The sequence below is a fragment of the Clupea harengus genome, chromosome 11 (genome assembly GCF_900700415.2).
Source record: "Clupea harengus chromosome 11, Ch_v2.0.2, whole genome shotgun sequence".
Lineage (NCBI taxonomy): Eukaryota > Metazoa > Chordata > Actinopteri > Clupeiformes > Clupeidae > Clupea > Clupea harengus.
Window position 1 is genome coordinate 5970371 of NC_045162.1, and position 26618 is coordinate 5996988.

The following is a 26618-nucleotide window of genomic DNA, read 5'->3' on the forward strand; positions in this document are numbered from 1 at the left end:
CAGCCCACATCGCTCCATACCCACTCCAGGCCACAACCACTCAGTAGCAGTGGAGCAATGCACGATGTCAACCACAGCAAAATCAGACTTCCTCCAAGTTGTTAGATAGTGGCACAACACTGCCACCTAGTGGATGATCCATCCATTCTTTTGTTTAAGGGAACAAAGTGATGATCCAAGTGGTGATACGTTTTTCATGTACAGTATACATGTTTTTGAAGCTTGTTGTGTGTGTTACTAGGGTGCAGCTTCAATTTATTAAGGATTATGCTGTATTACAGCTAATACTGCCATTATAATTTGTAAATTGTATCCACTAGAAGGCTGATGTGAAGGCATAGGCTTGGTTCACAGCTGAGATGCTTAGAAGGTCAATCACTGATTAATGTGATCCATCACTTCATTTGTATATGATGTAAATAGTAAAGTTGAGCTTTGTATGCAGTCCTGTATCTATATTTGCATAGTAGTGTAGTGTTGCACCGTCATTGTTCGAGGAATCATTGATCATTGAAATGATTATTCAATCATTTTATTTTATTATTAAAATAATGTTTCATTCTTTTCATAATGGCTTGTTTTATCACTGGAATAAAATGTCATATACAAAAATATGATAATAAGGTCACTCAGAAAAAGAAGAGAGAAAAAGGAAGCGTGACAAGTTTTAATGATGCATTATTTATTTTCCCAAGGATGCCTATTTAACAGAAGAGTGGTTTACAAAAAAATAAAGTTTGGCGTGGCTTAATGTTTCTGAAATATGAAAAAAGGCAATACAAATGTTTCATTTCAGACAAGCAGAAGCTACCCCTTTTTTCCCCCTCTGACAAACTGTTATTTCCTAACAAATATATGACACTTATTCTGACACATTTATTAAAGATGTTGTGCTGGTCTATCATTCAAACCATTTACAAAAATGTAATTCAATTTGTGAGGTTTAAATTACAAGGTGTCATTGGAGGCCCCAGTTTAATCTTTTGAGCTTAAATACAGAATATATTCAGGAGGCAAAAAAAGGCTGATTTGTGCAATCACACCATCATTGAAGAGGAGACTGTGTGGGCCAATCTGCATATTATCAAGTACAGCTCATCAGGACATAATCATCTATCAACTTGTCTTCGTTACCACTGTCGCTTGGAAAAATAAAAATGTCTATAATTTTTACAAAATAAAAAAAGAAAGACAGAAAAATCAGAAAGCATTATTTTTCTGTGGGGTGCAAAACTTAGTACTACTATGCCTACAGTACAAGCAGCCAAACATAGAAACAGAAGATTGTAATTAGTCATACGGAGAGAGAAAAAAAAAAAAGAATACATGCCCCATCAACGAGACCCTCCATCACCACCCAAATCAAAGTTTCCACTAAGCACAACTAAATGCACAAGAATATCAAAAGTCAAATATGTTCCTTTAAACCAAGCAGCAGGGGTCAAGGAGTGAAAGGAGCACCGTAAGTCACGGGACAGAGAACCTGCAAGACACTGCGAGTCCATGTCCAGGCATGGGGGATTGGACTGCATTGGTCATACAAAAAAGATCAAGTGTTTTTTTGTTTTTTTTAAAGTAAACAATAGAAATAAAAAAAAATACTCTGGATTTCTTTGGCTTTACTCAGGTTTTCAAGTTGTGCAGAAAAGATTGCTACCCAGAAGAGTCTTTGGTACTGAACTTGCCTGATCATTAGTCATGTGGCTAAATGAGCCTGTGCTATGATCTCTATATATATATCTGTTCAAATCTCAATGTTTTAAGGTAACTCTCAATAGAAAACAAAAATATATATACTTAGTAGTTAGATTGTTGAAAGAACTTTATACTCCAAATAAATCATGTCTGGGTGTGTACATGTTTTTTCTCTTATGATAAACATTCGAAAAATATTCTCAAACCCTCTAAAACTGATTTTTTTTTTTTAAACCTCTGTGAACATACCATTTCCAGTCAATGTTGCCGTATAAATGTTCCACACGTTCTCTTTATACATACACTTTAGCAAACATTACTCAATATTTTACTCAACCTAAATCTTCAATGTATATTCATTTTGCAAATGTATGAAAATAGCACAAAGTGAAAACTTGACATATACATTGACCTAAACAACTTGAAACACTCTTCAAAACTCAAACAAAACTTCTTTATCTTCTGTATATTTCTGTTTCCTCTCTTCAGCAAACAATATTAGATGGCTTTGACAAAGTACCATGTGTCTTTGGCAGTGCAGGAACAATGAAAAACACGTCATCAAGAAGAGATTGGGGCCTAAGAATTTATAGGCATGTTAAGCATTGTCGTGTTCCCCTTAAGATGAACATATAAACATCTCCCAAGATGGTCAGAGTAGTTTGGTATTCATCATGAATTCCTTGTGATATTCCAAATGGAACATGTTTTACATGAAACATCTGCAAGACATGTCCTGACACATCTTTGGCTCCCAAGGCAACTTGTAAATTTAACCAAAACATCCCAACCTCGTCTTCACGTCTAAACTACTAAATCTTACGTTGTGCACGTCGCGTGCCAGGTCAGTAAAGACCGGTCCGAAAACAGACAAGAAGATTGATTCAAGGATGGGTATTCTGAGCTGTGCGTGTAAAACTCTAACAGCCATATCATTCCGCCTCGGACGGGAAACCCCAGCCATGACTGTTTTAGTGCCCAAACAACTACCTCTTCCACATGAAGCCTTTACAGAAGCATGCCCAGCTACCATGCTAGCTACCATGCCACCCAGCTAACACTTATACAAAAAAAATATAAACTCACTTTTCGTTTTCCCCGTAACAACCCCTTTTCCACATGCATATCTAACCCACTACCCCACCTTGCTGGTTACATCGTACAAAATAAGACTGATTCTTAAAATATATATAAAAATGAAAAAATGATAGAAAAATAACCCTTATGAGGGGAAGGCTGTGGATAGATGTCCCAGGCTGGCCTGAGGGTCTGGGGCTCGGAGTCTACATGATGGAGCAGTTCTCTGGCCGGGGGCCTCCCTGAGAGATGACAAGGGCAGAGAAGGTCAAAGGTCAAGTCAACTCAAAGGAATGAGAAAGACAACAACAGATGCTTATGGAAATACCAGAGGTGAATATTGTCTAGGTTATTTTTCTGAGTGTTATAAGATTCACAAACCGCGTCGTACAAATATGGAACATGGCTAACAGTAGAATGAGAATAAAATGCCACTAAAAAGATAGGCCGATAATCAGCTTGCATATGAAAAAACTACATATTAAGAAAATAGTTTTGACTTTTTCAGTTTAAACCGACACCAAACTTGATCCAACTGAAGTTAATATGCTTACGTGTCGTGGCTGGTTGTTGCCCACAATGAAAGACTGGGAGACCAGCCCTTCAGGCAGACCACCACCACCGCTGCAAAAGGAGCGAGAGGAGCCGGCCGACACACAGCTGCCGCTAGTTCTGTCCGACGGCTGCCCACAGGAGCCACACACCACCGTGCGGCTGCGCAGGTTGTACTCGCTGTCCACGCAAGTGCTACTTGCCGCCTGCAGGGGGAGCCAAAGTACAGATTTCACCAGGTGGTCGTGCAGAGCTGCGCACTTGCGCTGAAGGTAACTGATCAAGGGGGTAGGTCTGCATATGGTCAATAGGGACTACTAGTCACGACCAAAGTTTGGGAAAGACACAATTGTCCCCACCAGTATTTTGTTCATTTTAATTGCCAAAAAAATATTTTGCACAATATATTTGAAAACGTGTTATTATCTATACTATGTCCGTCGCCCAGAAGAGTGAAAAATACATTTCCAAGTTTTCCAATGCGCCCTCGAGCCTGCGAGACAAGATGCTGTCACTTCTCATTAGATCATTTTGTTCTTAAGGCATTATTTTGAAATGCATTCAGGAAACTCAGAAATCCAGTGCAGATGTAGTGCAGGTTGAGGAAGCAGCAGCTGGACCATCAGGGCTTCAGGTGAGGTCTTACTCATGTTTGGAATATCCAAAAAAGGACAAAAAAAAAGAACACTTGCAAAAAATGTGGAGAACGTTTTTTATTCATTTATTTATTTATTATTATTTATTTTCGGTGCAGAATACTGTTTTGTAAATAAACTAAGGTTTTATTATTCTTATTATGTTTAAATCAGTTCCAAGTTCCACAAGTTAGTACACAGTTAGCTAGTTTGCCTGTTCAACATAATATCAACTACGTTTTTTTTTTATCTACCAATGCTGAGACCAAACCTACGCCCTTGTAACTGATGCATGACTTCTCACTCGGCTGTGTAATTTATAGGAATATAAACGCTATAAATTCTCTAGTGCTGTTATCATTTACAATCCTTTTGGGGACAATATTCTTAATATTTTGTACCAATCTGTCTAGATTTGCAATCCTACTCTAGACTAAACTCTTTCAGCATAATAAATTGTAAACAGGTCTACTCTTATTTGAAAAGGGGAAGAAAAGTGGAGCAGAGAATGGAGAAGACCACCAATCAGGAATTAACTAATTTGAAGGAAAAAAAAAACTGTGAGCCTGGTCTGCACGTTGCTTCAACAGATTTAATGTTAAACCATTGAAAAGAGATCTGAAATAGAGCTGTCTTTTTTTTTTTTGTTTAACTCCAAGAAATTACCATCTCATCCTCCTCCTCATCCTGGAATAGAGTTCGTGTGACCTTCCTCATGGCCATTTCCTGTTGAGTGGGGCAGAGAGAGAGAGGTGTGGAGAAAGAGATGAAGAAACAGAAAAAGAGTCCGTAGTTAATAAAAAAAAATAATTCTGTATCCTAAAATAGAGGACAGGTCACTGCACAGTCGATTAAATAGCATGAATCAAGAAAAGTAACCTAGTAATTTAAATGTGTGAAGTGAATTAACTCTCAGAAATGTTGCTTAGTGATCTTAATCAGGTGAAATACAAATACAGTCATCTATTCTACACTTTCAAGGTAAACTTCTCATGGCCAAGGCAGTGGGAGTGGCAAAGCGACTCACCTCTCCGCTGGCATTGATGAGGGTGGTCTGGAACAGGTCTCCGCTGCCCCAGGAGTTCTGGGTCTTCCACACCAGGTCAGTGGGGGGGTTGTGGGAGCCACCTCCGTTAGCTGCCCAGATCTGTTCACCCACAGAGGAGGAGAGGAGGACAGTGAGCAATGACAGTGTTATGGGACCAACCAGGTCTCCAGTTACTGGCGATGTAGAAATAAGGCTCAACAGTTAAACAGACGTACTGTAACAGACTGCCCGGCTTTGAGGGTGAACTTGGGAGGGAACTTGTAGACGATGGGGGTGGCAGAGCCAATCTGTCTCTTCACCTGCCAGTGGCCAAGTACCTGGTCCTGTAGAACAACACACACACACACACACACACACACACACACACACACACACACACACAAAACATCAGATTTCACAAAACACAACACAACATAACAGAGCAATGGGGTGGGGTGAAATAAGATCATGTTTCACAGATTAAGTAATCTATAGTATAGAATTTATGGTCCTAAAACCAAGTTCTTAGCTACACCAAGTTCTGCAGTTTCTTTGGAATGTAAAGAAAGAAAGAAAGAAAGAAAGAAAGAAAGAAAAAAAACAAAAAAAGTGACAGACCAAATTACTTGCCCACTGTTATGTGCAAAGCAACAGTCAGTAAATGTGACAAAACGTCAGCCATCTTGGTTTTAGGCCACAGAGCAGCAGAGGGCCTCACCTGGTCAGCCTTGTTGCTGAGGCGCACGAACTTGCCCTCCAGGTCCACCTCGTCCACGGTGACGCGCCCGCTGGCGGAGGCCTGCTGGGCGATGCGCGTGCGGGTGACGGTGCCGCCCATCACGCTGGACGCCTCGCTGTCCGTGTCGTTTATCCTTCGCTTCTTGGCGGTGCCCGAGGAGTTGCGGCTGCTGCTGCTCTGCACAATGCGGGTGTGCGCGTGCGTCCCCGAACCGGAGGAGCGTGTGACAGTCACACGAGACGGTGGAGGGCTGGGTGACAGACGCAGCCTGGGGGGGGCGGGGGGCAAAGTGAGACCAATTAAAACAGAGCCAATATGTTAATATGTTCTAATTAAAAAAAACATGTTTTTCTGTGTAGCAGAACAGTTACATTAATCTATTAAACTGCATTTATGCACCACCTAACATATCATCTGTAATTTACTGTGTGCCTGGTCGAACTACAACAAACAATAATTATTATTATTAACTTCACGTGTGTGACAACGCCGTGTGTGGCACACCTGAGTGCACCATAGAGCGTGTCGCCTGTGAAGTGTCAGTGTCAGTCCCTCACCTCTCCTCCTCTCCCTCCAGCAGCTTCCTGTAGGCAGCGATCTCCATGTCCAGGGCCAGCTTGATGTCCAGCAGCTCCTGGTACTCGTCCAGCTGGTCCTGCATGCGCTGCCGCATCTCCGCCATCTCCCGCTCCTTATCGTCCAGTCGCCGGCGCATCATGTCCCGCTCGCGAGACATGGCCTCCTCCAGGTCACGCACCTTGGCCTCGCTAGCCGCCAACTGTCAATAGAGAACCGGCATTTACACATCAAACTGTGTTTCAGGTATTGAAACATAAGTCATGATAAATCATGATTATTCTAAATGTAGATTATAAATGTTAACTGTAGAAGTTATTTATAGAAGAAACCAAGCAGGTAGCATTTATTTCACTGGAGTCACTTGACCACATAGGGATTTAAGACCTAGATGAAATGTATTGGTGATAAACAAGGAAAGTCTGAACTTCAACAAAGGTTCTCTGTGGTAAAGTGAAGGGTGCACGGGAGAGGCCATCAGAGAGCCAGCGAGAAGAGAGGAAGAGGTAGAGAGGAAGAGGAAGGTGCAGAGGTGACACGCACCTGCTTCTGCAGCTGGCTGAACTGACTGGACATGCTCTCCATCCGTGTGCGCGTCTGCTGCAGCTCCTCATTGCTAGCGCCCACCAGCAGGCTGTTCCTGTCCGAAGACTGACGAGCGTTCTGCAGCTGCAGGGGAAGAACCACACACACACACAGTCTCACTACAAGCTCAGGTAGGTCTCCTTATAGACTAAGGAAAGCTCAGTTAAAATGCAATAACAGCCAGAGTATATTCACTACAAATAACTGCATGGCACAAGTAGATAGCAGTGCAAGGGAATCAACCGTTAAAACTGTGAATTCTTGTTAAAATGAATTACAATCTGGGAAAACCTGCCACAAACAGTACAAAAGTGCAGTAAAAATAGTAAATACAACATAATTTCTCAACACCAGAGACTATGCGTGCATTATCCTGTGACCAATGCACATTGCTCACCTTGGAGTTGTAGGTCTTCTCGATCTCCTCCTTGTAGATGCGGACCTGCTCCTCGTGCTGCCCGCGCAGCTCGGTGAGGGCATCGGCCAGCTTGCTCTGAAACTCCTGCTCTCTGCCGCTGTCAATCTCCACCATGCGCGACTCGTAGCGACGCTTGGACTCACGCAGCTCCTACGAGGCAGGGAAGAAAGGAGAGAAGTTTCAGGATTTCCCCCCCCCCACAGATATAAAGGGGTGAAACAACAGTCCAAGATTTTGTCCATATGGTGGATTATACTTAAGTACAAACTGCTTTAAAATACATAATTATTTGTCTGTTATTTCTGTACTTTCTGGCTGACGATTTCATGATCAGACTCTTAACATATTTTAACATAAGACTCAAGATGCATTGGTGAGCCGTCAGCTTGTGGCTCTTTCCACGTGGAGAGGACTGACCTCAGAGTAGAGGTTCTTCTGGAAGTCCAGCTCCTCCTTCACGGTCTGAAGGCGGTTCTCTGCGTCCACACGGCGCAGCATCTCATCCTGCAGCTGCTTCTTGGCATCCATCAGGCTACTCTCCAACTGTTGGAGGAGCAACAGGACATTAGAGTCTTCAGAGGTCACAAACATTATTGTGTGTGGAACATTTAAGGAACTTTACTTTACTAAGGAACTTAAGGACTGACAGTACAACGTCTGAATCCATAGTACGAGAGTTTTGATTGGCTAATGCGTTGTCATGCCTCCCGCTTATCGCCAGCTCAGAGGCCTCAGCGAGCAATACAGAATTGCGTTTTGCCCCCCGACGAATTGTTTTCGTGAGAAGACTTGAGAGCTCAACAAAACTATATTTATTTCTATTTACAATTACCATTTCTTTTCATATACAAAATGAGCGAAAGCGAACACTCTGAGTGAGTTTTACTATCCAGATGAACAAGAAATAGTTACAACTGGAGGTGGAGATGACGAAAATGAAAACAACAACAAGGACATTGAGAACTTACTAAGAGCAGAAAAGTGCAAACACTGCGAGAATATCCACACAACATCCTCAAGGACAAGGAGTTTGAATCGTTAATATTCTGAGTGAATGTTATATAAAATGTATTAATTCTTCAAACTTGTTATGACTTACCATTTTCACTACATTTTTAAATACAATCTACTACCTAATACCACCTTCCTCTACTGAAAAAGTAAAAGTCCGCTAGAAGTTCAACAAGAAGCCAGCAGAGGTCACAACAGATCATTTCATCTATTTTGGCTTTGTCCCTGCGACTATGAAATACTACATGAAGCCTGGGGAAATGAATGGCAAACAGTAGCACCAAAGTGCCCTCTGAGAGTAATGCACCTCATACCATCAATCTAGTACTTTCCACGAGGACAGTTATGAAAAGGACACTTAGAGGTCTAAGGAAAATCAGTCCCTTGTCCCAGCATTTTTATTATATATGTTATATATTAATACCAAGCCATCAGTGATTAGACGAGTATTTATACTTAATTAGTGCATATTTTGTATTTGTTTTCCCATTCTGAAGTTTATGCACCCAAGTTCCTCACCTTGGCCAGCTGGGCCTTCAGGTCGCGGACCTCCGCATCCAGATTGCGTTTCTCCCCCAGTGCAGTGGTCAGTGAGGCATCCTTGGAGTTGAGCAGGGCCTCCAGGTCTTTGAGACGAGCCAGAGCAGACTCCAGGTCGGACTCCTTCTTCCCATTCCTGAGGGGAGAACGAACATTGGAACATTGGCTCACATTGGAACATTGGTTCACATGCCGGTCATTTCGGGGGCAATAATCAAAGGCTACTTTTCAAAGACAAATACAAAGACCAACTTGTATTATATTTGGTTGTTTGATTCAAGTGAATGTCGAAAACAAACAAACAAACTATGAGTGTATCAGCTGGGGAACGAACCCCTTCTTTTTCATATTACATGTGTGTTCAGCTTGCTAAGCAAATACAGCATTACATAAATCTCTGAAGACATTTACATCCTCCACCAGATAACAGTGATGTAGTGCAGTGAACCACTGTAATATTTGCCACTTTAGAAAGATTGTTCTTTAGAAGCCTGTTCGGAGGCGGAGACACTACGTTGGGTTCATCACAGTGACATCTCTCTCCCAGTTGCAACATTTGTGTGAGAGTTCATCAGACCCATAGTACGTCCCTAACGGGAGTACCAGCACACAAAACAACATGTGTGTTTGATTTCTTGGGAGACTATGTTCTTGGGGGGAGCATTCACAAAAATGCAACCTTCCACATAAACTACGGCGTGTAAACAAGGCACTAAAAACTATGTTCTTATTTATTTATTTATTTTATCGGGAGCTTTCCATTTTTAATGTCCCAGTATTAGATTTAAGTGGCAGACAGGAAAAGCAACTCCAGGTTATTAAATGCAGCCCTCCCAGTGCAGGGCTCTCTGACACTAATGAAGCTCATCTGGCAGAGGAGGATGGCTAAGAAGATGGCTTCCAGACCACTGCTGCTGCCTGTGCAGCTCTTCAGACAAGACCAGTCTCCTCCAATACAACCCAAACATGTGTAGAAACAAAAACCCACATACACACATACAATACATCCTCATTGATAGGTGATATACACATTAATGTAACTCAAAGAGATAGCAAAAAGACCTCGTTTAAAAAACAATAAATCTCCCTCAACAGTAAACCACCCAGTGGGATGGTGCTGAAAGAGACTGGCTAGCCTGGAGGTCTTCCCTTCCCCATCCTCTCAGATTTCAAAAGACAGAAAAGGGCAGTGTCCCAACCATTCAACCACTGCTGGGGAGAGTGATTTACTACCTGGGACTGCCTTTCAACCCTGCAGGAACAGATCTAAGCAAAAAAAAAAAGTAAAACAACTTTTATGTACAAATACGACCATCTACAGAGTTGAGGCTGACAAATTGCTTTAGAAGCATATTTCAGCCTTTAGTCAATCCTATGCTAAGCCATGCATGTAGCATAGTAGCTCTGTAATTATAGGGTCACACCCCTTGTATTTGCATTTACTGAAGCCCAATCCACCTGTGTGTGTGTGTGTGTGTGTGTGTGTGGGGGGGGGGGGGGCGTAATGGCCTCTGCTGATAAGAACCAACTTGAGTGTCTGTGTCGCTAACTACAAGCAATGTGAGGAATGTTCGAAGGCCCAAGGGAGGGAGAGAGGGGAAGGCAGGACCCTTTCAGGGAGGGGGCTCCTTGAGCTCCGGCATCCAGTCATCACTTCCTGGTGCGATACTCCCACCCAGCAGTGACAAACACTCCAGTGTCTCACCACATTCTTCCGAGATCAGGGCTAGGCCACTGAGTTGACACTATTCAAATAAATTGACAAAGTTTGCTGGAAATTCTGGTAAGCTTGTGAGCATGACCAGCTATACCTGAACAATTACAAAGTGTGGATAAGCACGGTGCTTCACAAGCTGACTTTGCAAACATAGGCAAGGCCAGTTTTGTGAAGTCTTCCATATGTACATAGTAAGAGAGAGGGCTGTATGAAGTCTGCATATTTACGTACATTGGGGGGCGGGGGGGATATAACAAGAGAACATAGAATTCCTGTTGAGTCCCACTGAGTCCAGAGGTGCAGTAGAGTATGCACCCACAGGCAGTAAAGTGTTCTACCCAAGAGGAGCGCTGTGGGTGGGCATGCCTCTGCATCACCTCAGTCACACTCACACTACAAGGCCTGGAAGAGAACACCTCTTTATGCGTGTGTGTGTTCTACTGTGTGTGGGTGTCGTACGGGGTGTGTGTCATACGGGGTGTGTGTGTGTGTGTCGTACGGGGTGTGTGTGTGTGTGTCGTACGGGGTGTGTGTGTGTGTCGTACGGGGGGTGTGTGTGTGTGTCGTACGGGGGGTGTGTCTCACACGGGGTGTGTGTGTCTGCATGTGACCAGTGTGATTAGTGCACACACCATTTTTTTTCACCACCACCACCACCACACCAAACAGGAATATTTACTGCGTGTTTAAGAAAGAAATAGTTTTCTTTTTCTCAGCAATGCTAGGATCCTTCACCAGGAAGCCACAGTCACTGAAGTTGGACAATGGAAGGATATGTTCCCACATGCTGTAGAAGCACAGCCTAATGCAACATCTGTCCCTGTGGAAAACATGAGTATTTCTGTCCACTCTGTTGGTGGGTGGGCGGGCGGGTGGGTGTCCAGTGCATTACACACTTCACGTAGCCGTGGCATTGAAATCTCAAGTCACAGTTTACACTATGACCCGGCGCGTTTTGATTCGCAGCGGGGTAAAAATGTAAATGGAACAGTGTTTATCAGAGAGGATGTGGTAAGAGCGGGAGATGTTTATACTACTGGATTACCAGTCCAGTGGAGAAGCGGTGGAAAGCACTATTTCACTGGTCTAGGCCTAGCTGAGCCCGGTGCACTGGAGGGGGCAGGTGGGAGAGTGATATTAAGGAGGTCGGAGGTCAGAGGTACTAATTTTAGTTAGGGGATGACACACGAGTAACTCAGGAGGTTTATTTAGAGAAAATGAAATTGAAGGAGACACACTCGTGTGATTGTGTATACCGACACATAGCAATCAGATGCAGGGAGGGCAAAACTAAATAATCACAACAGTCTTGTGCGCACACACACACACACACACACAAACAACAACACACAGGCATATACGTCCACTCCATTACAAGTGAATAACTCTTCTGCAGTGAGATAGACTTGATATTTGTCTCATACAAACACAGGCCCTCTGAGGCGAATCAATGATGGAAAGTGAGCAGAGAAAGGGAGGTGAAGGGGCAGCATGAGAGAGAGAGAGAGAGAGAGAGAGAGAGAGAGAGAGATGTGGATGTATTTCATGTCACGAAGAAAGCTGAAGGGAGAACGAGGAGGAAGAAAAAAAAAAACAAGAGGAATTCATTACAATGACTCATAGCTATCTTTGTCCACCTCTGTGACGAATATGGAAGCCACAGTCAAAAAAAAAGGACAAAGACAAGCAACGGCCGGGAGTCTGTGTTTGCTGTAGCGTTGCCATGGCGACATGGCCCAGACTGTAGTTCTAGTGGAAACGCTGGTGTCGCACTTCCAGCACGTTTCTGAGGAGAGCGACGTAGACTGGAATGCCGAGGGACTTTTCCCCGCTGCAGCTTCTGTTTTCATTATTATTCTCTCTCAAATCAGGGATTTGGAAGCCAAAAAAAGCAACCTTTCCATCCAAAGGGTTCGACTACGGATGGAAAATCTGAAATGTCAGAGGCAGATACAGTACAACCGCAACAGACGAAAAACTTGTATTTAGCCCAAAGACTGCTTATTATCCAGGCAAGGTCTGTATGCTGGAGCCAGTGCTTACGAGAACCAGACCATGGCAGAGTGACTATGTCGATCAAATCATATAATATGATGACTCACACACCAGGCCACGAGAGAACAGCATTTCCTATACTTTAAAGCTGAACATTTAAAATACAAGCCGACTTCCTCATTTTAGCTTTTGATAGTCATTAAGATAGGGACAGAAGACCCACAACACTGCTGGCAAGACTAGTGCAGTTATAGTGGGAATAGTCCTTCATCATCCACATAATTCTGTTCCATATACTCTATGTGACCCTTAATATCATTACAAACTGTACTTGTCAGATGTTGTAGCCATGATGGGTCAGAGCAATTACTATGATTGAAGCTGGGGGCAGGGACACAGACACAGTCCCCGGAAGGCACAATTAAGAGACACCAGCAAGAACACCTGTGTTCAGTCATAAACCTCTTCTGAACATTCTCAGCATTATGAACAGTCAAATGTTACTGTGCACTGGGACACAACAAAGCACTAAACCTGCAAATGCCAGAGGATCAATTCTGCATCAAAATGGTGGAATCGTTCTTGCAATAAGCCAACGCATAGACTTAGTTGTGTCTGAAGCCTGCTCGTCACAACAATCTAAATTGAGGCGTCGACTGAACCTACACTGTCTGAGGCTACAGGCCGGAGGGAAAGGCTGTGTGTCGCATGCATACATGCATATAGGGGAGGTGAGGCGGCATGCACACAATGGCTTAAAGCTGTTAAAAAATAAATAAAAAAATTATATTCATTGGGGCAATTCCAAGAGGCACATTATCTCCTATGATGAAAGGTCAGACCATAAACCTACTTCATAAAGGTGCTATACCTTCAGCACCAGGTGCAAGACAGGTATACACTGGCTGAGGCTATGACTGTAACCTCCCACACACCCTTGCGAAATCAAACCAGCCACCCATGCAGTACAGGCAGTGAATAAAAGACAACACACACACACACACACACACACACACACACACACACACACACACACACACACACACACACACACACACACACACACACACACACACACACACACACACACACACACACACACACACACACACACACACACGGCAGACCAGCCTGCATGCCTGAGCGTATAAGGGTGGGGACCCTTCAGTGAGTCACACTCCAAACAAACTCCTCTTTTCCAGAGAGAATTATCCAGGGGTACCTTCATCCCCATTGGCCAGGGGTTCCTCCATCCCCAGGATGGTGATAGGCTTCCCTCTAAACTGTACAGACTAGTCTGAGTCACGCTTGCATACCAAAGGGTGTTTCCACTGAATTTAAGTGGAAATATGTGTGCGTGGGTGTCTGTGTGTTGAAAGAGTACATTTGTGTTGGTAGGTGAAATGGGGGAGAATGGTAGTAAATCGCCTGATGGTCTGGGAGTGGAAATAGCCGCATATAGCCCTTGTATGACTCAGAGCTTCCCAAAACGTATACCTTTTCCAAACTTGGGAGTTACTATAGATCTTTCAACAGTCCACTATGAATAAAAAAGATCTGTACTTACCCTCTCAGAGGGAAAACTCTGTGCCACTGATCCTAAATGATTAATATCACATCTTGGATGCTTTGCCAAAGGAAAGGTCTTCAATGAAACCTCTGCAAACAGTACTATGCAGATGTGTGGTAGACAAACTTCCATTGTTGGAATACTGCAGATGCAAATGATATGTTTCAATGTTTTTTTAAAAGTCCTTCCTGACATTTGCACAACATTCACAATGAAAGGGATCACTCACAAACACATGCACACAAACAACCCCCCCCCCCCACACACACACACACACACACACACCACACACACACACACACACACACAGACAGACAGACAGACAAGCACTGACTAGCTCAGACACATTCCACTTGAGTCCTGTGGGGGTAACGAGAAACATGAATGATTATTTAGCTGCGATGTTTCATCTCTGTAAACCAACCAATGCTACAGCCACACAACAAGCACAGCTCCAAGGAGAGATCAAACACAGACCTGCATGCTACTCTCCAGTGGGTGTGAAGGGAGCCTGTCATTGGTGCATCTCAGGAGCACCAGACTGACATAAGACTCAAGAGTGGGTTGGCAGCCAAAACACCTTTAGACCCAGAGCCCTTGGCAGTGGATCTAGCAAAAACGATTTGGTCAGACATATTTTACATTTCAAATGAGTGATGTCAGTGGTAGCACGCCTTATTTGGGTTTACATTCAGTTTTGTATGATTCGTTGGTCTGTGGTGGATTGAGAAGCTGTGCTTTCCATGCACGTATGACAAAGTCATACGACTGACCTGAATAAAACTGATAGCCAAATCTTGTATTAGCACTATCCAAACACGTGGCTGGAACCACGAGGCTAAGCTAACACCAGAGCTGCTTGAGGGTAGCCTTGTACTGGATGTTGGGTGTGGCTTTATCTCATCTGTTTCTCACATCGTTCTTCCTGGTTTGAGATTCACTGCTTTGGCAAATTCCTCGTGCTTTCCTTTCTGTGTGCTTCCAAGGAAAGTAGGAGGCTTACATTAGCCGTTACATGGCCTGTGGAAGCGGATTTTAATTTCTAACAGAGTGAATGTTTGCTTTCTTTTTTTCCCCCTTCCTTTTCCAATGCACTGGGGACGTGGGAGTCAGGAATGAGCATTCATACTGCAGGGCCGTGAGCGTCGGGAAAGAGCATTCATACTGCAGGGCCATGATTTGCCTTTGATGGGGAAGTAGAAGTGACACAGCCTGTCTAACCCCCGTTATCCCCGAAACATTTGAATCTTGTTTTGTTTATCAAAAGCGTATTAAAATCTTGATGCATCAGATAAGCCAATTCATAATTGGAGAGCATGAAGCGGTCGAACAATATATACAATATACATATTATATATATATGTATATTTATACACATATATAAATCCACAAACAAAAGCATGTGGTCCTTTTAGAAATTAGCTTGCCCACTCTTAATAGCACATCTGGCTCAATTAGCGTGCTGTTGTGTTATATAATCACACTTCCTGATCATATAGGTCACCGCATGTCAGAGGCGGAGCTCCAGATTTTGGGCACTTTGAGTACCCTTCTGTATGGGGGCCCCCTTTCCTGAACGGAGGGTTAACAAACAAAGGCCCCCCTCCACCCAACTCCACATCTACTGCTCACCATACCCTGCATGTAGAGCAACAATAAACACCATCTGATTGGGTTTGTCAGAGAATAAACACAGGCGAGGCCCGAGCACGCTCCTCTGCTCTCAATTGTTTGACTCTGTGCAGCTGCAGAAGGTTTGGGAGTGCTGGAGAGGGTTGCCATTTGCTAGGGGCCGCAGTATTAGGAGCTTGGAGCGGCACCAAAGTCTGTGGTTAAGAGCTGGAGATGATCGGCCCCTGCTCTCTCACGCTAGGCCACATGGTGCTGCCATGTGAGAGGCTGCACGGGGAGCCATGCTGTCTGAAGACGAAACAGCAGACGGGGGTTTGTAGTATTGTCAGTAGTATTGTAAGAGCACACACAGCAAAGCCAAACAAAGAGAATAAACAGAGTTACTCAGGTTTGGACATGATGGGTTGTGGCAAAGGAACGTAGCCATCAAAGTCCACTATTAAAAGGCTACACAAGATGACTCCAGAGTTCTAGATCATATCTCTGCTCAACTCTAGAATTTTGGCAGACTGTTGGTTGGGATGCAAAACTGCATGACGGATAGATGGGGAAAAAAAATAATAAAAATAAACTGATGCCACAAAATGCTAAGGTAGTGTGTCTCCACTACGCTTTCAAGTTGGTGGATCATCGTAATAAAAGAAGTGCTTCTAAACCATCATACCTTTTTGTAAAGCAGAGTTGCTTTTAAATGCATTTGGTGCAGAGCTGGAGGAGCACAGCAAACAGAACTGGCAAGAGTTTACGAAGACCCGTTAAAACCATCTTGAGCTCATTCGCAACATAAAGATGCCAACATCGAAAAGAAATATATTTTTAAGTCCTGAATCCCAAACACGCAAATTACACAACAGAGGAAACTGAGTCAAACATGTCTCCATCAAACATCCAATCAGAACAGTCATTTGGGTGTATGTGTGTGCGTGTGTGTGTGCGTGCGTGTGTGTATATGTGTGCGTTTCTCCACACAGCTCTTCCATATTTAAGTGATTTACTTTCAGTGAGTGACTCATTAGTTCTTGGCTATAGTCTGGTTTGGAAAAGCCTTGAGTGCCATGGAAACTCTGATCCACACACACACACACACTTTCCTACATACTGTGGTGCCACTGGAACATAGACATTGTGCATGGAATGGCCAAAACCTTCTCTTTCATTATCTTCACTCGCAGCTCCACTCCAACCAACAAAGAGGCCTCTATTACCATACAGCCAATTTACAATGCTCCCACATCTGTTTTCCATCGCCCCTCCATTTGTACACGAGAGCTTTTACAGAGTACTCTACCTACACGGCTTTGCCAATGGGAAAATGTGCCCGCAGCAGCAGCCTACAGGTACCAGGAGCTGAGCCTAAAAGTACAACACGGCTCCCTCAAGATGTTATTTCTGTATTTATGACCATGTATTAGAGTTCAGTTGGAATGCGTATCGTTCACGACACAATACTGCAGACACTTCCTCAGCAGTAGCACCTCAAACTCATATATAGGAGAGATGAAGCTATATCGGCCTTTCTGAACACGCTACAAGCAAATAATGACTTGGGCAGAGGTCGCCCACACCCAGCCTTCCAGACAGGGCCAGCATCACCTAAGAGGGGCCATGACACTGGATCCTGACTGACGTTGGAGGGGGGGTTCCACAGGGTATGAGCCCAGAGGGACATATACAGTAGCTCACTAGAATCTAATTGACAATGAACGGATAAACACTTCCATCATAAATCATGTACACCACTCAAAACATGTCTATAGTAACTTCAGTATCTTTTTTTTTATGTGTGGAGACAACTACAAAGTGGGATTGTGAAATCTAAGAAAATGGTAGGAATGTGTTTACAGTGTTTCAAAAGCTTTCTGGCAAAAAACACAGGTGTGTCCTCCTGTGTACTTTATGGCTCGGAATTCCAAAAAAACAAAGCAGTAACCGGCGGTTACAGTAGATGTCTGGTATGGTCGACATGTTCTGAGAGGGACATTAACACTGGGGGACATTAACACTGGGACATTAACACTGGTAAAACTAATTTAATGTGGGCTGAACACACATCTCACAAGGGTATTTTCTCTGGAGAATGTATGCAGTGAATACAGTAAGTAAAATGGAGTAAATGGGATACACGACACCCACAGGAGAAATGATTAACGGGTATAAAGACTTTTAAAATTAGATAACAGTCCAACAATGAATTTGACACTTGAATACCAGATTATTACAATGGTGTGAAAAGATGTTGGAGCCATAGGATGTTGTTCTTCAAACAGGAAGCAGTGAGGAGAAAAGCACTTGATAAAGGAAATATACTCTTGACGTATCAGAGGTCTGCAAGCAGCTCTGCTCCATGATAATCCTAATGTTCCCAGTCACCAAAAAATGACAGCGGTTTACTGAGGAGAATATGAAGCCTCCTCGCATTCCTTATTTCTTGTGCAATTCTGAAAAACATGCAGAATATTGCACAGCATTGTTCACCAATTACAAGGGAACTGAAAAGTAATGCAAAGGACTACATGGGAGCAGAAAGGGGTTTTAGATCAAAGAAACGACCCACTCAGGGATGACGTAGGAGAAGAGGGGGGAATCCGTTCTAGGGACTGTTGCACAGAAGACATGCCTTCTACTGAGGAGGTACGAGCGATGGGGAGGTACATTCGACGGTTTTGAACCATAACAGTGAAATGGTGTCTGTATATTTCCACTTTAAGAGGCACCGCCTTAGTGGAGACACAATGCCATCCCCCTGTGCCAAGGGGTGTGGCAGCAGATGATATGCCATCTGAGAACAGGAAAGAAAACAAATCACAGACACCGACACACACACACAACCTTCATTTCACTACCAAAATCCACCTAAAACACCACACCCATGTCCATGTTGGCACTGCAACACACACACACATAGTTCCAAGCACTGGGAAGGGAAACAAACTGGGAAAACCTCCATTTCTACCCCAGGGCCCAGTTCACTGTTCTCACTGAAGGGAAAGCCCCCTCTGCTGTAACACAAACCTACAGCACAGTTCTCGGCGTTGGTGGATTCGTCCAACTATCCAGACCAAGGCAAAATAAGTCTAAACACAGTCTTATAATGAGGACAGGATTAAGGAGGCTATTATCCTCCTGGTGGGTGATGACAGTGGGTTTACTGTACACAGCAGAAAACCTTTCAGCTGCTCAGCACAGCAGTTGGGCGACAGGGGTGTGTGTGTGTGGGTGTGAGTGAGTAAGTAAGAGAGAGAGACAGTGAGAGTGTGTTTATGTGTGTGTGAGAGAGAGTGTGTTTATGTGTGTGTGTGTGTGTGTGTGAGTGAGTGTGTTTATGTATGTGTGTGTGAGAGAGAGTGTGTTTATGTGTGTGTGTGTGTGTGTGTGTGTGTGTGTGTGTGTGTGTGTGAGTGAGTGAGTGAGAGAGTGTGAAAGAGAGAGAGAGAGAGAGAGAGAGAGAGAGAGAGAGAGAGAGAGAGAGAGAGAGAGAGAGAGAGAGAGAGTGAGAGTGAGAGTGAGTGTATTTATGTGTGTGTGTGTTTAAAAGAGGAGACGGCATAGGCAGCCATCGGTGACGAGCCCCAGCCGACACGTGGGGTCCCATTTCAGCCGACTCCAAACAGGGGACAGAAGGACTTCCTGGCAGCCGTGACGTCGAAAAACAGACGCGCCACTTAAAAGGGCATTTGCCGACTCATGATCGGAAACACGAGCGACCTGACCAGTTGTGCCTTCTGGCTGGAAGAGCATGTGTCTGCTTCAGTCAGCCAGTCAGTTAATCATTCATTCATTCATTCATTCATTCCCATGCTGTGCCGTTGGACCACAATGCTCTCTCACAGAGCACAACTTAATGGGAGCACTGTTGTTCTGCCCCCCGACAAACTATACTGTTGCTCTTCTCTGGCAAACCGTGGCAAAAGTGATCAAACACAATGCTGCTGAAGACAACATAATGTTAGACATGCGACTACAAATCTGAATGGCACTTTAATCTAAACAACACCTCTTGAATGAGACAGAATCACGTTGTGGCAATGCCCCAATAAAACGATAAATCTTGTAAATGCTAGTGGTTACGCCACTACAGTACAACCTGAGTGTGATAAAAAGGTGAACTGTGCAAACACATGAACCCTGCAAGGCATTCTGGGAGCCTTATCAGCCATGTCACTGTTATACTAATCCTTCTAATCACAGCTCCACCCATGAAACACTTTCACCGGACATTACTCTCGACTGCACACACATTAAACATGCAAACATTAACAGAGCAGACTCCTAGGTTGCTCACAGCTAACACAGACTCCTAGATAGCTCTGCGCCACCTCATAAAAGTGGTGGAAAAGCCACACAGAGTTTCCAAGCACAGGATTGTCTGGCTGCTGATCATTTGACCATGGCAAGGCAATTCCCACAAGGCCTTAAAAAGCTTCTGACTCACCCTATCGTCAGCTCAAGTACCACCGCCCCACTACCGACCCCCTCCCCCTCCCTCCCTCACACACCCATGGAAGGCTACAGTACTGCCATGGTAACCAAACAGTCCCCTAACACAGTCTGCCGCAACATCAGAGATGGATTCTCCCTGGGCCCTAAACCTCATAATTGCGAGCGATTTCCGGGACGTGGTATCTAAGGACTGGTCTCTCCCTGGGAGAAACTCATTTTCACCATCTTCTGAGGTTTCACTTCTAAACGGGGAAAAGCTAACTAAGCTACTATTTGAACAGGAGCTAGGTTTGAGGAAAAGACTAGCAAAAGATCAATCCAGAGTTACCATGGAAATTATTTACAGCCCTGCGAATCAGAATGTAAAAAAAAATAAAAAGTAACTCCACGTGCAACAAATATGTTCATTAACATAACAGGAAGATTATGCAACATGTGCCCTTCTCAAACTCTAAAGACAACAACCATGGAATGGGCCACACCTGTACAGACACACCTAAGCATTTACTCAACGATATTTAAGATAACCTTGAGAATGAATGAATCAATGAATGAATGAGTGTAGGGGCCTATGAGCCAACACCCAGTGCACACAGAAGGGGGTGTGCGCTCTAAAGCTTGAGGCTCTGCGTTGACAAGTATCTTCGACGGCTTTTGATAAAGCCGTCATCAAGCCTTGTTTACAGACCTTAATATGTGCCAGTAACAAATATGAGATTGCCCATGAGCAGAGGGGTGAGTGCGAGTCTAGACGGTGTACAGTATTCTGTTATCTTCCCTTTGGTTAAGGGAGTCGTTTGTAAGCCAGTTAGAGGTGACCACAGCATTTCCATCACCCAAAACGCTGTTTTTCTGTATGAGGCTAACGTCAAAGGCTTGAGGCAGACCATGCTCCAGGTCCTCCTGTACGGTGAATAGCTTAGTGAAACACGTTACCTGGTCATAGTGTGATCAGCAGGGAGCGCTGATGACCTCACTCTAGACTCACTCTACAGACTAGGTGGGGCAACAAGGCTGTGCCCTCTTGTCATCCATCTCTTTGCCTTCAGGGGTTCAGCATTTCAAACTCACCACACACACACACACACCTTCAACACACCTACTTTGAGGTTAATCCCGAAATCTATCCAACACAAGCACAGCGTCTTACCAGGTCCGCCTAAAGGCTATTTGCCATTTATTTTTGTGCAGCTTGGCTTGTCAAGTGACACCAGTGCAGTACAGGATCGCTTCCAAAGTGTACTGATGACTTGGCAGGGGACCAGTAAGGGAGTGATGTAATCGTCACTAGATCGCTAAAGTCAACTGAGGACTACATGTGGTCTTCCCATAAATAGAAAGCCCCGATAAAAAGATCAGATGGACGCATTTTAATTTGACATTTGCTTGGAGCAAAAATCTGAGTAAGCTGGTGAGAAAACATCTTCATGAAAGGCTCTGAAAGTACTCCACCAAGCTTTCATAAGTATTGATTTTAATTGTAACCTTTGAGTTTCAGGATGAGGGGAATGTAAACAATGCTGAACTGCTCCACTACAGCAAAGGGATGAGGCCAAGCTCACTTAATAACATGCAAGCTCATTATACAGCACAGAAGCTGCCAGTCCTGCTCCCCTGCATGCAGTTGTACATCCTGAGGGTCTGTGTAATTACTCTCAAATGTCAAACAGTCGTTTCAGAACTTATTTCATATCGAACGGCAAACGAGATCGCTGTGGTATTTAGTAAGTCAGTGGCTGTTGAGATCCTGTACGGTGTAACCTTTCAACATCATTTTGAGGTTAATACCCAGTAGTTGTCTTTTTTTATTAAATCATGGACTAAGCCCTCCCCATCCTAATCTCATCCCAGACACAACATCCAAGTATGTTTCACACACACACACGTTTGTCTTGATTATCTCATCATCCTCAGACATTACATCATGGGTCTTCGGTCAGTAAAACATATCTCTTCACTCTCTGTACAATAGAATCAGATCAAATATTAAAGAAGAGATCTCTGACACATTCTTAGAATGCCTGTTAATGTATTGTACAGGTACAATGAGGAAGTTAAAACATAATGATACTTTTAGCTGCTTCAGTAGTTATGTGCGCTTGGTGAGTGCAGGCACAGGTTCAAACTGCTCGGGGAAGATAATGAATTTGCTACTTTGATTTAGAAATGTGGTACTGTTGATGCCTTTGGAACCCCTCAGAGTTAGAAAGGAACGTGTGTGTTTTCAAAGTATTGAGGTATTGTAAATGTGTCATGTTGATTGTACTCTTGCCAAAACCCAGATGACCAAAAGAAAAGGAAAATAATAAAAAAAGAAACCCCCTCAGAAGTCCCTCGCTTCCTCTCCTCCATCCCTTGCCCCTCACCTGGCCTTGAGCTCTCTGTAGTCCTCCCTCACTTTGCTCAGCTCCAGCTGCAGGCGGGCGCGCTCCTTGGCCACGGAGTCGAGCGTCTTGCGGGCGTCGGCCAGCTCGGTCTCGTAGGCGCTCTTCATGCCGCCCAACTCGCGGCTGACCTCCGTCTCCGACTCGGTGATGCGCATGCGCAGGCCGGCGTTCTCCGTCTCCAGCGAGCGCACCTTGTCGATGTAGGTGGCCAGCCGGTCGTTAAGGTTGCACAGATCCTCCTTCTCCTGGAGGCGCGTGATGCGGTTGGGGGAGAGCACGGCGGACGCGCCCCCTCCTCCTCCACGGCTGCTGCGCTTCTGGGCCGGGGTCTCCATCAGTGGGGTTCGGACGGACGGGTAAACTGAAGCTGGGGGTCGGAGAGAGGTGGGGAGAAAGAGAAGGGGAGAGAGAGGGGGGGGGATGAGCCATTGGCACACGGAGATGGGCTCCTTCAGGAGGCTGACTGGGGTGGATGTCTGGACTTTGGGAGCTGTTACTCTCTAAATGTCAGGCTAAATGACAAACCATGGAAGAAATTCATCCAGAGAGGTTTTCCTCATTTCTACCCACCGATCCCACCTTCTCTCCAATCCTCCCTCCCCCTTACTCCAGTCCTTCTTTTCCATCCCTCCTCCCTACGCAACTTCCCCTCCCCATTTAGGTCTTTTCCTGCCCTGCCCTGCCAGGCCCTGCCACACCCCAAAAGATGGGTGGATTTGAGTGAGGAGTCCTCAGAGCTCCAGTAAGAGACACGCTGGATTCATTACTGCATTACTCAACAGTTGGGTAACAGACATTTATAGTTGATCTCAAACGTTATTGTTTCCTGAAATAATGTTACAACAGATCTCTATGCCATCGGCCAAGAGTGAAATAGTTTGGACCCGCCTACTCCTCACAGCCCATTCATTTCACATCATCTTCCATTTAATGCTTCTAAGATAAACTACCGGAATTAGAATGCTGTGCCTCTTAGAATCATGGGACTGAGAAAACTTTTTCAACACGATGACTTAAATGATAGCAGTAATCGGTAAGTGACAGAGTCTAAAGTCATGAGACCGTCATTCAAACGGAACAGCTAAACACATGTGCAGCAGGCACTGGACCACAGGTATGACAGACACTACGAGGAAAAATGTGTTGGTCTTCAGATTTAGCATATATCCATTCGAACAGAAACAAATAAACTTCGCATTTCTATCAGTACACTACCATTATCTTAAACTAGCCAGTGTCTAAAGTTAAAATACAATCCAAGACTTTCAGAGTCAAAATGCCAGGTGACTCTCCAAACACAGCACATGTCGACTCAATAGATAAAACTTACTAAAGTAAGACACTCACTCAAAGTCATATGTAAAAGTTTTTCTACCTGCTCTTTCAAAGGCAAACAGTGGATCTCGTTTCCCCTGTTGGGCTGGTCGTGTCTGTCTGGAAGTTGGACCGCTAGTCTCTGGAGCTCAGAGCACTCTGTGAAGTCTCAGGACAGGAATGCTGCCTCGCTCTGTGTGCCTTTGGCTTCAGCTCAGCACTGCCTGCCAGTTTTTCTCGGGCCCAAGTTAACGTGTGGCGGAGTGAGGGAGGGAGGGAGCAGGAAAAAAAGAGAGAGAGAGAGAGAAGGGGAGAGGGAGAGGGAGGGGGGAGAGGAGGAGCCAGTGATTAAACGAGAGCGGCCAGCCCACAAGGCGACGGGGTGGAGGCTGAGCAGTTGCTCTTTGCTCTTCTCCCGCTACCTTGCTCTCTCTGCTCTCAGTCCCAGTCATCCTTTCACTTTCTTCAAGCACAAACACCGATGTCATTCTGAGATATTCCCCCCAACATATCCAGCTTGACAGATGGTGGTGATGGGTCACATCCTGCGATTTACCGAGAATTGTGCTGAATTTAGATTTTGCTGAGGATTTCTCACTCAAAATGAGCCCGTGCCCTCTAGGTGACTGTGGCTTGGGCAAAGTCCCATAAAAGTAAATGACAAATACAGACTTACAATCTCTCATAGGACTTAACTTTACTATCCAAACAAGGATGGAGTTTGTCATCTGCGGTGCCAGAAAAGAAAATGGCTTCCCCCAAAAGAGATGTCCATCTCTACAGGGATGTGCAAACCTGCGCTTATATTTATCAAGAAGGGGTGGAGCTCTTCAAAATCGCTTATCCAATCCCTTTTTTCGGCCACATGGGATTAGGTTGAGAGTGGGGCAACTCTGTTCTGGGTGAGGCAATGTTGGACAGACACCCAACAGCCACACTGCGGCATCCACAAGCAGGACTGGCTGCCTCGGTGGGCGGTCATGACTTTGGCCATGGGAAAGACTGACCAGAGAGAGAGAGAGAGAGAAACAGAGAGACAGAGAGAGGGAGGGAGAGAGAAACAGAGAAAACAGAGAGGGAGAGGGACTGGTGACGGCTCACGCCCTACACACAAACAAACAAACAAACAAACCAGTCTTTATGAGCGGGAGTCTTTTCCTTGTCTTTCTCAGGGTCCTCCAGCATTCCTGGTGACAATGCTGCTTTAACACGAGACAGACATTTCATTTTCTCCCATCGCATACCCTCTCTCTCTCCCTCTCTGGCTGAACCTTAGTTTCCTGACTGGCACAATCTGTAGGAAGCACACATGGCACAACCACATACCTGCCTAGCCTACTAGTCGAGTTTTCAAAACAAGCTACTGAAAACAAAAAGAAGCCATGGGAATCTCTAGCGCTCTGAGAGGACTTGTGAAATGCCGAATGACTGCCAAAATGCAGCCTCCACCTACGCTGCAGGTTGCAAGACATGACAGGCCGCTAAAGGCATGTTACTTTAACAGCTCACCGGTTCTGCCTCCCTTGACCTGAAGAGTATTCCAAGTATGCACTACACAAAACACTCCACTCAGCCTCTGTGGTTTTACTAGAAATGTTGTCTTTACAGTGGGTGTTGGTTGACTCCTTCGACAAGTAACAAACTTTTTCGACGTGTAACAATAAAGCTGATCTGTCCCAAATGAAACTAAGTCATATGCACTTGAAAGGCGAAGGCTAGCCATTTTTTTGACTAACAAAAGCCAAATATAGGTTCAATTCAATCAAAACACACATGTGTTTGCAATTGATTGCAACATTGCGGTGTCATTTTCAAGAGTTACTATCCAAACCAGCTGAATCAGACTGCAACTGGCATACACTGTTGAGCTTGTTGTCATGCGTAAACGCAGTGAAGATGACCACAGAAAAGAGATTACTTACCTACAGTCCTGAAAGAGTTGCCCCATGTTTTGAGGCCTGCAAACATTGCCAAGCTTTTCTGAGCTGCTTCAGGCTTCAGGGGAAGAAGTGCTGCCCCCGGTGGCTAACATTAAACATTACACTGTATTTTAAGGGCAGCACTATTCTCTGAGTTCAGGGGGAGACTGAGGCAGGAGATACCAAGGTCAGTGGTGAATGTAAAGTCACAGATTAGGTGCAGCAGACAGGACTGTATCAAAATTAATTAAATAAATAAATAAATAAACCACAATACACGTGCAGGACTTTTCAAACAGTGGGGCTGAAAAAGTTTATACATGGTGACAGCTCCCCTTTATAACACAAATACAGTGCCTGGTGGTACAATAAACTCAGTTTATGATGAATAATGACCCAATCTAACATGCAAACCATTAGAACAAGGAGGCTTCTCATTAGCCAGGACAATAATATGACACATTTCCTTGAAACAGTAGCTGAAAAGACTATCACTACAGCCAGTAGAGCCTGTGACCTTGCCTCAACCAAGGTCAAAAACTAAACCTGACTTTAACAAGAAAAAATGACGGCACGTAAATGAAAAGCAAAATGTGTCTTGTAGTAGAGCTTTTGTTCTGTAACAAAAAGAATCCCTCATTCAATGCCCAACACCACCAACTTATTCCTGAGTTTAGTGTAATTAAATCCTCTCGTTGCTTTAAATAAAGGATCCCACTGTGCAATCTCCAAGTGAAAAACGACGTGTTTGTGGGAACAATCGTATCAGACTCGTTCTTCCTCTCACAC

General features: G+C 44.4%; 1 protein-coding gene across 3 annotated transcripts; it reads right to left on the reverse strand.

Moving 5' to 3' along the window:
• Positions 1-665: 665 nt before the first annotated feature.
• On the reverse strand, positions 666-25943 carry lmna (lamin A). Of its 3 annotated transcripts, none has more exons than XM_031575675.2 (13): positions 25833-25943; positions 22576-22963; positions 8835-8991; positions 7722-7847; positions 7284-7454; positions 6845-6970; positions 6283-6503; positions 5705-5993; positions 5223-5330; positions 4987-5106; positions 4626-4685; positions 3327-3530; positions 666-3014 (listed from the first exon to the last, which is right to left on the reverse strand). In XM_031575675.2, the coding sequence occupies exons 1-13, from the start codon at positions 25876-25878 to the stop codon at positions 2979-2981; spliced, it is 2052 nt and encodes a 683-aa protein (XP_031431535.1). In that variant the 5' UTR covers positions 25879-25943; the 3' UTR covers positions 666-2978. The 3 variants fall into 3 exon arrangements, with proteins under 3 accessions (XP_031431535.1, XP_031431534.1, XP_031431536.1); XM_031575674.2 differs by lacking the exon at positions 25833-25943 and adding an exon at positions 25420-25439; XM_031575676.2 differs by lacking the exon at positions 25833-25943 and adding an exon at positions 23972-24149.
• Positions 25944-26618: the final 675 nt, after the last annotated feature.

Excerpts from the sequence above, each read along its gene's own strand:
- lmna (XM_031575675.2), bottom strand. The coding sequence starts at position 25,878 with ATGTTTGCAGGCCTCAAAACATGGGGCAACTCTTTCAGGACTGTAG. Across the intron at positions 8,992-22,575 it reads TACAGAGAGCTCAAGGCCAG|GAATGGGAAGAAGGAGTCCG; the intron begins GTGAGGGGCAAG and ends TTCTCCCCTCAG. Across the intron at positions 3,531-4,625 it reads ATGAGGAGGAGGATGAGATG|GCGGCAAGTAGCACTTGCGT; the intron begins GTAATTTCTTGG and ends CTCCCCCTGCAG.